Consider the following 12,572-nt stretch of genomic DNA (forward strand, 5'->3'; position numbering starts at 1 on the left):
TGGGGGAGGGGAGTAGGATGGGTATGACTGTAAGTGAACAGCACAAGGGACCTTTGTGGTCATGGAACAGTTCTGTATTTGATTGTGGTAGTGCGTATACCAATCTACACATGATAAATTGCATAAAACTATGCACACATACACAAATGAGTACATGTAAAACTGGTAAAAGTTGAATAAGTTTGTACCAATGTCATTTTCCTGGTTTTGATATTGTACTATAGTTATGTTAAAATATTACCATTGGGGGAAGCTGGGTGAAAGGTACAGGGGACCTCTCTGCACTATTTTTGAAATTTCTTGTGATCTATAATCATGTAAAAAGAAAAAGAAAAAAATCATATTATTCAACAAGGACACCAAGACACTTTTTAAATAACAGCTTCTTGCAAATGTTGGTTTACCATAACATTGTAAATTTCAGAAACTCTTGAAACATTAGAGTGAATTGGTTTGGTTAGGAACTTTTTTCTTTTTTAGTAAAACCAGACTTTTCAAGAGTTTCTAATATTAAAGAAAAAGATGGGGGGCATGGGGGACTAAATACAAATTGCTTTTAGTAGTCAACTAAAACTCTGAATTAAGTGTTTGGAATTGAGGGTATGGAGTTCTCCCCTTTTGTGGGTACCCTTTTTTCTTTTTTTAGTTAAGGCTGGTTTCACCAAACTTAAGATCCTCCCCGATGGAAAACAACAAACATGGAAAGTAATAACAATACTTAAACTTACCTGGCTATTACTATCCACTAGGCACCATTTTAAGTTATTTATACCTATAAATATATTAAACCTAAGACGAACACTTTTCTACCAATTTTTAAATATTCCCATTTTATTGATGAGGACAAAGAGACAAGAGTTGTTTCACAGGTAGTAATGTTGTACCAGATTATACAGATTTCATAGAACAGTTAAATTTGCAGATATCTTTCAAGTTAGCATAATTTGGGCTTTTAAAAAATTTCTTTGGTTAAAATAGTACTATCTTAATTCCTATTATTAACATTAGTTTGATGGACTATTTGCTCATTTGTTCTATTTGATCGCAAGGCAGAAATGGACAAAAGAAATGAAAAGAGAGAAAGAGTGCGAGCAAGTGCAAGGACAAGTGAAAATTCGAAAATTATAACTTATTTCTTTGGGTTAAAATAATGTAAGATAACGAAGGATGGAGGGGAAGAGAAAGAGAGAGAAGGACATTTTAGAATTTGAATCCAAAAATAAGAGGTTGAAAATTAACTTACCACTGGTTCTCTAATAGGTTTGCGAAAACAAAAATACCTGATCTTTGAAGTTCTCACTATTAAGCCCTAATCTCTGAGGGTCATTTTAATAACCCCACTCCTGGAGCAACACCAGCATGGGAAAATTGGGACACACGCGCCAGGCACTAAGGATAGCAGAGGAACACAGTCGACTCGCACGCACAGCCTCGAACCAGCGGAAGTCCACGAGGACCCCTGAGCTGTCCCCGTGATCACTTCCGACGGCGTCTTGAGCATGCGCAAGCACTTCCGGGTAGCATGTGGCCGCAGGTGCGACTCCACTGCCCCCTCGACTGAGGCAGTGTGGGACTCACAGCGGATATTGCGGTAGCCCTGCGCCAATGGCGTCTCAGTATGACCGGGCAATCACTGTCTTCTCCCCGGACGGACACCTATTACAAGTGGAATATGCCCAGAAAGCGGTAAAGAAAGGATCCACTGTGGTGAGCGAGCAACTCTTCTTGACCACCGTTCTCTGCCCTGTGTCAGGCCTTCCTTACCCCGCTGCCCCAGCGCATCACTCAGTGTAGGGGAACAAGAAAAGAGTCTCCCACGTGTGAAAATTGCCTCTTTCCTTTATTGAGGAAGATGCTGTTCTGAAATGTGGGATGGAAGCGGTGGAGTTAAAAGTTGGTAGATTTCATAGGTTTCCGTTGTGCAACTGCCTTTAACAGTCGCTGTAAACGTTTAACTAGGGTGTGTGTATGTGTGTGTGTGTGTGTTGTAGCCTTGACTGTAGAAGAGATATTAATGCTGTGTCTGACAGTAAAGAAAGAAAAGACTTCTTTCAGCCTGTAACAGCCTGCCTGAATGCACACTGCCCACTTCCTCAGGATTTGGCAGACACATGGAAAAGTAATAATTACAGTAAATATCAAACATGGCTGTCCCTGAAATGTGGCTTAAATCGATGTAAAATTAAATTTTTGTTGAGGGAATGGTTGAAAATGCTAATCTACTCCAACACTTTCACCTTTTAAAAATAATTGTCCAAAAATTTACTCCTGAATATTTAGCAGCCTTCTAGAGGCTTTAAGCCCAAGAATCTCCACTCTTTTGCCATTTCCACTTCTTTTGCTTTGGTTTTTAAATAATACTGGAATTCCTTGAGAGATTATACCCTCCTTTAAATTGATATATCCACATTTCTGAAAAACTTTAAAACATTCAGGGCAGCAGTAATGCTCCTGCCAAGTTTTAATTATATTTAATAATCTTGGTGATTTATAAAAATTTAAAAGGACAAAAGTGCCCTGGTGACCAAAGATATATTACCCCAAATCGTCCAGATCCTAGCCTTTGAATTCAGGAGGATGCAATTTTTTTAAATCTTTCAAATTTCATGAGCATGTTTGTTGTGTATCTTGGAAATTGAGACACTAGCTATGACAATACGCAGTGCGTTTCTAAGTCTAGTAGTATCTGTATTTTCTCTCACTTTCCATACAAACTTAGTTATGAAAGGAAGTAATTCACTTTTATCATAAATCTATCAAATGTAAAGTGGTAAAAAAAAAAATAACACTAGAAAGAATCTTACCATTTTTAAAGTATTTTTCTATTTAATTGGGCCCTCTAGTTTTACTTCTGTTTTGTAAGTAATTCTTTTGGAATTGCAAATTTAAGAAAAGCCTGATGTAGCTTAAACCAAAAGGGTACCATTTTGATAAAAACAAAAATTATATAATCCCCAGCATGCCATGAAACATATGGTTAGAAAATAATGCCCGAGTTTTAGAACCTAAAATAAAGGGAGTAATGGGAGAAGACTGAGGTGTAATAAGAAACCGCATTGGCTATTTAAAATGTTTTAAGAATGCTATAGAACTGATTGATGGTTTCTTTGTAATGAACTGTAAAAGGGTAAGGATATAAAAATACCTATAGTGGGTATTTTTAAAGACACATTGGAAGGATGAGACAGTTTTGTCTCAGGATTCTGAAATTATAATTTGCATCTTTGTATGGAGTTATTCATTGTGTTTCCTTGAGGGCACTATGACCTTTCACGTGGGGTAAAGTTTACAATGGCACTTGTTTATTAAAATATGTCACAAAATATTCTGTCTATAAATGACAGTTGATATGATGAGTTATAAATAAGCTGAGGTTGGCCAGCTGTGACCAGTATGTAGATACCATATTATTTGGTAATACAAAAAGTTATATGGGCTACAATTAGAGTCCTTGGGTTCTGCTTCTTTCTTTTTTTTTTTTTTTTTTTTTGCTGTACGCGGGCCTCTCACTGTTGTGGCCTCTCCCGTTGCGGAGCACAGGCTCCGGACGCGCAGGCTCAGCAGCCATGGCTCAGGGGCCACGGCTCAGAGGCTTAGCCGCTCTGTGGCATGTGGGATCTTCCGGGGCACGAACCCGTGTCCCCTGCATCGGCAGGCGGACTCTCAACCACTGCGCCACCAGGGAAGCCCGTTCTGCTTCTTTCTTGATGATTATCTTACAGCATGAAGTGAGGCAAGAGGTCTGTTTTCTTTTTGCTTTAGTTCCCTTTTATATAAATGAAAAATATGTTTGAATAACATTTCGAAGAGGTAATACTTTCTTTTAAGGGAAGAAAAAAATGAATCCTTCACAATATTCCCATGAAAAGGCTAAGGTTTATTATCCTTCCTCATTCTGTCCTTTCCCTGACCCCAAACTGTTATTAGCTCCATATTTCCTACTTTATCCAATCTCAGCTCCACAGTCTGGCCCTGAAAATCTTACACGATCCACATCCACGCTCTTTAATTAAGGGAGCAGTTTCATGGTTTTACCAATATATGCTTCTGCCTTGTAGGTGGGGAGAGTAGAAAACACCTCTCTGTCACTCTCCATCTTACTTATCCTCTAAGAGTCTCTGCACATTTCTTTCCTTCGTGGCCCTGTCTCTGATCCAGTCTAGTCATCATGGATCTCTTTCTTCTTCTGAATTTATCATCTGTACCACAGAGCAGTGTAGAGTATTTACTATTTAGCCTCATATTCTCTTTAACTTCAGGTATGCTTAATAGTCTTCTCACACCAACTGGATAGTAAGATCTTTGAGAATCTAGATGGTGTAATTCCTTTTGTGCTTCTACTGCAAGATATATAGTGGATGGGGCTTCCCTGGTGGCGCAGTGGTTGAGAGTCCGCCTGCCGATGCAGGGGACACGGGTTCGTGCCCCGGTCCAGGAAGATCCCACATGCCGCGGAGCAGCTGGGCCCGTGAGCCATGGCCGCTGGGCCTGCGCGTCCGGAGCCTGTGCTCCGCAACGGGAGAGGCCACAACGGTGAGAGGCCCGCGTACCGCAAAAAAAAAAAAAAAAAAAAAAAAAAAGATATATAGTGGATGAACTGGGAAGGACGTAAACTACCATTTAAGTAATACCTATTTTATACCATGTATTTCATGTACATTATCTAATGTTAAGAACAGTATTTAATCCCCTTTTTAGTGTATGTGGAAACCATGATTAGGATGCTTCCATAGCTTGGAGAAGGTACCCAACCAGAAAGTGATAGAGCCCGTATTCTCACTTAAGTCTTTCTAGTTCCAAAGCCCCTGCTCTTTGCATTGCACCATGCAATTTATTTCATAAATTTTGTATATCACTTATCTGTCGACATCATGAGTGTGGAAGCTAGATATGTATCATGTAAAGCAATTAACTCCTCTAAGCTTCAGGGTTTTTTTTAATAGTAAAATAGGCCTCGAAATAGTGCCTGCTTCATAGTGTTGATGTGATAAATGAATGAGGCAATAATACATGTTCAGCATCTTGCGCAGTGTCTGGTTCACAGCAAGTACTTAACAAATGGTAGGTATTATTCTTTACTATCCCTTTGTTTTCTCCTTTTCCTTCAATTTGGTCTGTATTTCTTCCAGCACTTTCATTTATTATTTCAAGACATTTTTGTTGAACACTTATATCTGCCAAATGTGGTGCTAGGTCCTAGGATTTCACAGTGGACAAAATAGACTCAGTCAATGGCCTCAGAGAGCTTACTCTCTAGCAGGAATGTTAGATGACTATGAGTAGATAGTCCTAACAAGGCCTATCTGAGTATCATAATGAGAGAATATGAGGCATTGTGGGAACTCTAGGTGTTAGGTCCCCATGAAGATGTATGTAATATTTAAGTAGACACCTGAAAGATGAAAGTTAGCCAGGTGAAAAAGTGGGAGGGGAAAGAGAAGAGTATTTTAGAGAAAAGAAATAGCATATGGGAAGACCAAGAAGGAAAATATGACTATGGTTCACAAACTGGAAGGCATTCGGGATTGCTGAAGCAGTGGGAAAATGGGAAGAGATGAAGCTAGATATAGGAGCCAGATCACGGAATACTTTTAAAGGAATAAGAAGCCTTGAAGGGTTTTGATGTGGCTATTGCTGTTCTGTCTTTCTAATAACAGACTGCATTTGTCCCACCAAAGAGGTACTCACATGACCCGAACAGAATCATTCATAGTTTCTGTCCTCCTGCGATGAGCAAGTGACAGAAATCTGGCCAATATAAGTCCATCCTCGGGACTTTTCTAGCTAGAGATAGTGGTAGCTTTTTTCCTCTGGGAGAACTGTTGGGATATGAGTCCAAGGTTGCTGGTGGCCATCTTTTTTTCTGTACAGATAAAGCATCTCTGCATCAAGAGAGCAGGAAGGCTGATATGCAGAAGTAAATATTATAGTCCCTAGATCCTTTTGTCCCTAACCCATCTCTGTGTTGTCTTGGTTTGCCTAGTGAGAAGTGTTCCCTACTAATACAGGTTTTAAGTAGAGGAATGCCACATTCAGATTTTCTTTTCTTTTTTCTTCATATTTTAATTTTTCAAAGACTTCTCAGACTGCATCGTGGTCAGTGGATTAGATGAAATCAAGGCTGGAAGCAGGGAGAATACATGGGAGTCTATGGAAGTAGTCTAGATGAAAGATGATAATAGTTCTCACTAGGGTTGGGGCAAAAATGGAAATAAGGCAGATTCTGGAGAAACTTAAGCAGCATAGTTGATACATTTGATGATTATTTGGCTGGTACTGGGGGTGGGGAAGGAGGAGAGGAGGTACTGAAGAGGGAGGAGTTAGAGAGGGTGCCTCCATTTCTGGATTTAGCCTCTTAGTATATGGCACTGCCATTTTTTTTTTAGGGAATATGAAGCACTAAGTATGAGGAGAAGATAACTGAGGTTTGGACTTTTTGAGATTGAGATGCTTATAGAATCTGTAGTAGGCAGCCTCTAAAATGGCCTCTAATGATCCCCACCTTCTGGTGTTCATGCCCTTAAGTAACCCTCTCCCCTGGATGTAGGCTGAACCTAGTGACTTGCTTCTAAGGAATGGGATAGGCAAAAGTGATGGAACATCACTTCAGATATTAGGTTACAGATGGTGACTTGCTTCTTGTTCATCCTTACTCACTCTCTCATTTGTTTACTCTGGTGGAACACAGTTGGCATGTTGTGATTTGTCATTTGGAGGGTCCTGTGTAGCAAGGAACTGAGGGAATTTTCTGTTAAAAACCCAGTATGGAGCAAAACCCAGTATGGAACCGAGGTCCTTAGTCCAACAATCCACAAGGAACTGAATTTTGTTAACAACCATGAGAGTGAACTTGTAAATGGATTCTCCCCCATGAACCTTGAGATGAGTGCAGTCCTGGGGGACAACTTGCTTGCAGCTTTGTGAGAGACCCTGAGCCAGAGAACTTTGCTAAACTGTTTCCAGATTCCTGATCCACAGAGATGGTGAGGCAGCTGAATATACACATTTGGAACTCAGGATATTGATCTGGGCTGGAGATAGTTATTGGTATTTTGAAGTGTATCCTTTCGCTTCCTTACTTAAAACCTACGTTGGGGCTTCCCTGGTGGCGCAGTGGTTGAGAGTCCACCTGCCGATGCAGGGGCCGCGGGTTTGTGCCCCGGTCCAGGAGGATCCCACATGCCGCGGAGCAGCTGGGCCCGTGAGCCATGGCTGCTGAGCCTGCGCGTCTGGAGCCTGTGCTCAGCAACAGGAGAGGCCACAACAGTGAGAGGCCCGCGTACCGCAAAAAAAAAAAAAAAAAAAAAAAAAATCTATGTTGAAGGTCAAGTAAATGAGTATTCTTGAGAACTCTTCTTCACTAGAGAAGACAAAATTTAGACTATAGACTATGTAGACTAGGGTAGACTGCAACCTTAAGGGACCTTAATGACCCTATGTGTAGTCTACCTTGGCTAAACACTGGGAGGAGTGGGGTAGAAAGCAGGTTACTATAAGCTAAGAGTTGATGACAGTATTTGGCCTTGAAGTTGAGAGAGAGAGGCAGAATTGAAATGAAGTGGTCTTTAAGATTTTGTTTAAGATAAGAGAGACTTCATCATATGTTTAAATGTTGGTGAGAAAAAGCCTGGAGAGAATGTTGAGGTTCATTTGTTTTAACTTCAAAAGGTTATTTAAATGGCATAATACAATATGAAACCTTTTGGAATTTGGTTTCTTCCCTTGAGATTCATCCAAGTTGTTGCATATTATTGCAAGTAGTGTTCCATGGTATGGATGTACCACAGTGTTTAACTATTCATGTGTTGGAGAACATTTGAGTTGTTTCCAGTTTGGAGCTGTTATGAATAAAGCTGCATTCATAGCAGGCTTTTGTATGAACGTAAGTTTTTATTTCTCTGATATAAATCTCCCAAGTGTACAATTACTAGATTGTATGGTAATTGCATGTTTTATAAGAAGCTGCCAAATTGTTTCCCAGAGTGGCTGTACCATTTTACATTCCTACCAGCAATATGTTAGTGATCCAGTTTGTACACATCCTTGCCAGCATTTGGTGTTACTGTCTTTCATTTTAGCCATTCTGATAAGTGTGTAGTGATACCTAAGTGTGGTTTTAATTAAATTAGCCATTAATGGCTAATAATGTTGAACATATTTTCATGTGCTTATTTGCCATCTGTATATCTTCTTCAGTGAAATGTCTTTCATGTCTTTTGTCCATTTTCTAACTAGACTGTTTAGTTTTTTTACTGTTGAGTTTTGACAGTTCTTTATATAGTCTAGATTCTGGTACTTTGTCAGTTAAGTGGTTTGCAAATATTTTCTCTCACTCTGTACCTTGTCTTTTCATCCTCTTCATATGGACATCCACAGAGCAAAAGTTTGTAATTTTAATGAGGCCAAATTTATAATTTTTTTCCTTTTTATGGTTCATGCTTTTGGTGTCAAGTAGAAGAACTCTTTGCCTAGATCCCCAAAATTTTCTCCTTTTTTTTTAAGAGTTTATAGTTTTACATTTGAGTCTATGATCCATATTAAGTGCTCACTTTGGCAGCACATATACTAAAATTGGAACGATACAGAGAAGATTAGTGTGGCCCCTGCTCAAGGATGACATGCAAATTCATAGCATTCCATATTTTTCTAACAAAAATTAAATACAAAGAAATATATTAAAAGCAACAAGGGAAAAGCAACAAATAATATACAAGGGAATCCCCATAAGGTTATCAGCTGATTTTTCAGCAGAAACTCTGCAGGCCAGAAGGGAGTGGCATGATATATTTAAAGTGATGAACAGGAAAAACCTGCAGTGAAGAATATTCTACCCAGCAAGGCTGTCATTCAGATTCAACGGAGAAATCAAAAGCTTTACAGACAAGCAAAAGCTAGGAGAATTCAGCACCATCAGACCAGCTTTACAACAAATGCTAAAGGAACTTCTCTAGGAGGGAAATACAGGAGAAGAGAACAAAAGAGGAAGGGAAGAAAAAAGACCTACAAAAACAAGCCCAAAACAATTAAGAAAATGGCAGTAGGAACATACATATCGATGATTACCTTAAATGTAAATGGATTAAATACTCCAACCAAAAGACATAGACTGGCTGAATGGATACAAAAACAAGACCCATATATATGCTGTCTACAAGAGACCCACTTCAGACCTAGGGACACATACAGAGTGAAAGTGAGGGGATGGAAAAATGATTTGCATTTCCATGCAAATGCAATTCAAAACAAAGCTGGAGTAGCAATACTCATATCAGACAAAATAAACTTTAAAATAAAGACTGTTACAAGAGACAAGGAAGGACACTACATAATGATCAAGGGATCAATCCAAGAAGAAGACATAACAATTGTAAATGTATATATGCACCCAACATAGGAGCACCTCAATATATAAGGCAAATGCTAACGGCCATAAAAGGGGAAACACAATAACAGTGGGAGACTTTAACACCCCACTTATGCCAATGTGTAGATCATCCAGACAGAAAACTAATAAGGAAACACAAGCATTAAATGGCACATTAGGCCAGATAGACTTAATTGATATTTATAGGAAATTCCATCCAAAAGCAGCAGAATACACTTTCTTCTCAAGTGCACATGGAACATTCTCCAGGATAGATCACATCTTGGGTCACAAATCAAGCCTCGATAAATTTAATAAAATTGAAATCACGTCAAGCATCTTTTCCAACCACAATGCTCTGAGGTTAGAAATCAATTACAGAAAAAAAACTGTACAAACCACACACACACGGAGGCTAAACAATGTTACTAGAGAACCAATGGATCACTGAAGAAATCAAAGAGGAAATCAAAAAATCCCTAGAGATAAATGACAGTGAAAACCTATGGGATGCAGCAAAAGCAGTTCTAAGAGGGTAGTTTATAGCAATACAATCCTACCTCAAGAAACAAGAAAAATCTCAAATAAACAACCTAACCTTACACCTAAAGCAACTAGAGAAGAAAAAACAAAACCCAAATTAGTAGAAGGAAAGAAATCATAAAGATCAGAGCAGAAATAAATGAAATAGAAACAAAGAAAACAATAGTAAAGATCAATGAAACTAAAAGCTGGTTCTTTTTTTTTTTTTTTTTTTTTTTTTTGCGGTACGCAGGCTTCTCACTGTTGTGCCCTCTCCCATTGCAGAGCACAGGCTCCGGACTCACAGGCTCTGGACGCGCAGGCTCAGTGGCCATGGCTCACGGGCCCAGCTCCGCAGCACGTGGGATCCTCCCGGACCGGGGCACGGACCCATGTCCCCCGCATTCGCAGGCGGACTCTTAACCACTGCCCCACCAGGGAAGCCCCTAAAAGCTGGTTCTTTGAGAAGATAAACAAAACTGATAAACCTTTAGCCAGACTCAACAAGAAAAAAAGGGAGAGGACTCAAATTAATAAAATGAAATGAAAAAGAAGTTACAGTGGATACCACAGAAATACAAAGGCTCATAAGAGACTGCTACAAGCAACTATACACCATTAAAATGGACAATCTAGAAGAAATTCTTAGAAGGTACAACCTTCCAAGAATGAACCAGGAAGAAATAGAAAATATGAACAGACAAATTACAAGTACTGAAATTGAAACTATGATTAAAAATCTTCCAACAAACAAAAGTTCAGGACGTGATGGCTTCACAGGCGAATTCTCTTTTTTTTTAAATAAATTTATTTATTTATTTATTCATTCATTTATTTGGCTGTGTTGGGTCTTTGTTGCTGCATGCGGGCTTTTCTCTAGTTGTGGTGAGTAGGGGCTACTCTTTGTTGTGGTGTGTGGACTTCTCATTGCAGTGGCTTCTCTTGTTGCAGAGCATGGGCTTTAGGTGCAAGGGCTTCAGTTTTTGTGACACGTGGGCTCAGTAGTTGTGGGCTCTTGGGCTCTAGAGTGCAGGCTTAGTAGTTGTGGTGCACGGGCTTAGTTGTTCCACAGCATGTGGGATCTTCCCTGACAAGAGCTCGAACCCATGTACCCTGGATTGGCAGGCGGATTCTTAACCACTGCACCACCAGGGAAGTCCCCAGGCAAATTCTATGATCCATATTGAGTTACTTTTTGTATATGGTGTGAGGCTGAAGTTGAAATTCATTTTTCAATGGAGTATTTTAAAATAAATCCCAGATATTATATTTTCCCTGTAAATATTTCAGTATTTATCTCGATTAAAAAGGATGTTTTTTATTTTTATTTATTTATTTTAATATTTATTTATTATTTATTTATTTACTTTGGCTGTGCCGGGTCTTAGTTGCAGCACAAGGGATCTTTGTTGCAGCATGCAGAATCTTTAGTTGCGGCATGTGGACTCCTTGGTAGCGGCAAGCGGACTTCTTAATTGTGGCATGCGAACTCTTCATTGTGGCATGCGGACTCTTCATTGTGGCACGCGTGCAGGATCTAGTTCCCCAGCCAGGGATCGAACCTGGGCCCCCTGCATTGGGAGCATGGAGTCCTACCCACTGGACCACCAGGGAAGTCCCAAAAAAGATGTTTTTTTAAAACCATGATCACTCCCAATGAAATTAACAACAACTCCTTAATATTTTGTAATAGTCTACATTCTAATTTTCCTTATTGCTTACAAAATATCTTTTTATTGTTCTTTTTCTTGAGTCTGAATCTAAAGTCCATGCATTGCAGTAAGCTGTTAGACATCTCTTTTATTCTTGAACAGCACGCCCCCCTTTATTTTCATGCCTTGGACTTTTTGTGGGTGTGTGTGTGGTATGCGGGCCTCTCACTGTTGTGGCCTCTCCCGTTGCGGAGCACAGGCTCCAGACGCGCAGGCTCAGCGGCCATGGCTCACGGGCCCAGCTGCTCCGCGGCACGTGGGATCCTCCTGGACTGGGGCACGAACCCGCGTCCCCTGCATCGGCAGGTGGACTCTCAACCACTGCGCCACCAGGGAAGCCCGCCTTGGACTTTTTGAAGAGACTGGATTAATTGTTCAGTAGTATCCCTCATCTAAATTTGCCTGATTGTTTTTTTGGCCCTCATAGATTTAACGATTTGGAGAGATAAGTATAATGAATAAATAATTATAAATATGTTGATTGCACGAACAGATAGGTTGTTTAGAGAATAATACAGAAGGACTCCTTGAGGTGAGATTTAAATTGAGACCTGAAATAAGAGGAGAAGCATTCCAGACAGTGGGAATAATACCACGTGTGAAAGCTCAGAGGAGGGAAACAGAATTGTGTTTGACAAGTCTTGAAAGAAGGTAGTGTAGCTGGTGCTTGGTTAACAGCAGTGACATACTATTGTAGAAGTAGGCAGGGGTCAGATCATGCCCAGCTCTGTTGGCAAGACTAAGGAGTTTGAAAAAAGTTTCTAAGGGCAGCGGAAGGATATTCAACTGGAGAGTAATCTGACATTGTTGATGTTTTTAAATGCTCATGCTGGCTGCTTTGTGGAGACTAGATGGGGGTACAGTGAAGGGTGAGGATGGAAGGAGGAAGGTGGGGAGCAAGAGAAGAAACTGGAAAACCTATTAGGATATGCAGAGTATGTAGTGCAGGCAAGAAATGATGGTTTTACTAGAGT

At 39.9% G+C, this 12,572-nt stretch overlaps 1 protein-coding gene across 4 annotated transcripts in view; it reads left to right on the forward strand.

The window, feature by feature from the left end:
• Positions 1-1,605: 1,605 nt before the first annotated feature.
• The window catches only part of PSMA8 (proteasome 20S subunit alpha 8), a gene marked incomplete at its 5' end in the record, with an annotated part of 30,654 nt that continues 19,687 nt past the window's right edge, over positions 1,606-12,572 (forward strand). For all 4 annotated transcript variants that reach the window (XM_079717442.1, XM_079717443.1, XM_079717445.1 and 1 more), the window contains one exon: positions 1,606-1,707. In XM_079717442.1, the coding sequence (XP_079573568.1) occupies positions 1,606-1,707 (102 nt within the window). The remainder of the gene's footprint in view (positions 1,708-12,572) is intronic.

Source organism: Hyperoodon ampullatus (genome assembly GCF_949752795.1).
Source record: "Hyperoodon ampullatus genome assembly, chromosome: 13".
Classification (NCBI taxonomy): domain Eukaryota; kingdom Metazoa; phylum Chordata; class Mammalia; order Artiodactyla; family Ziphiidae; genus Hyperoodon; species Hyperoodon ampullatus.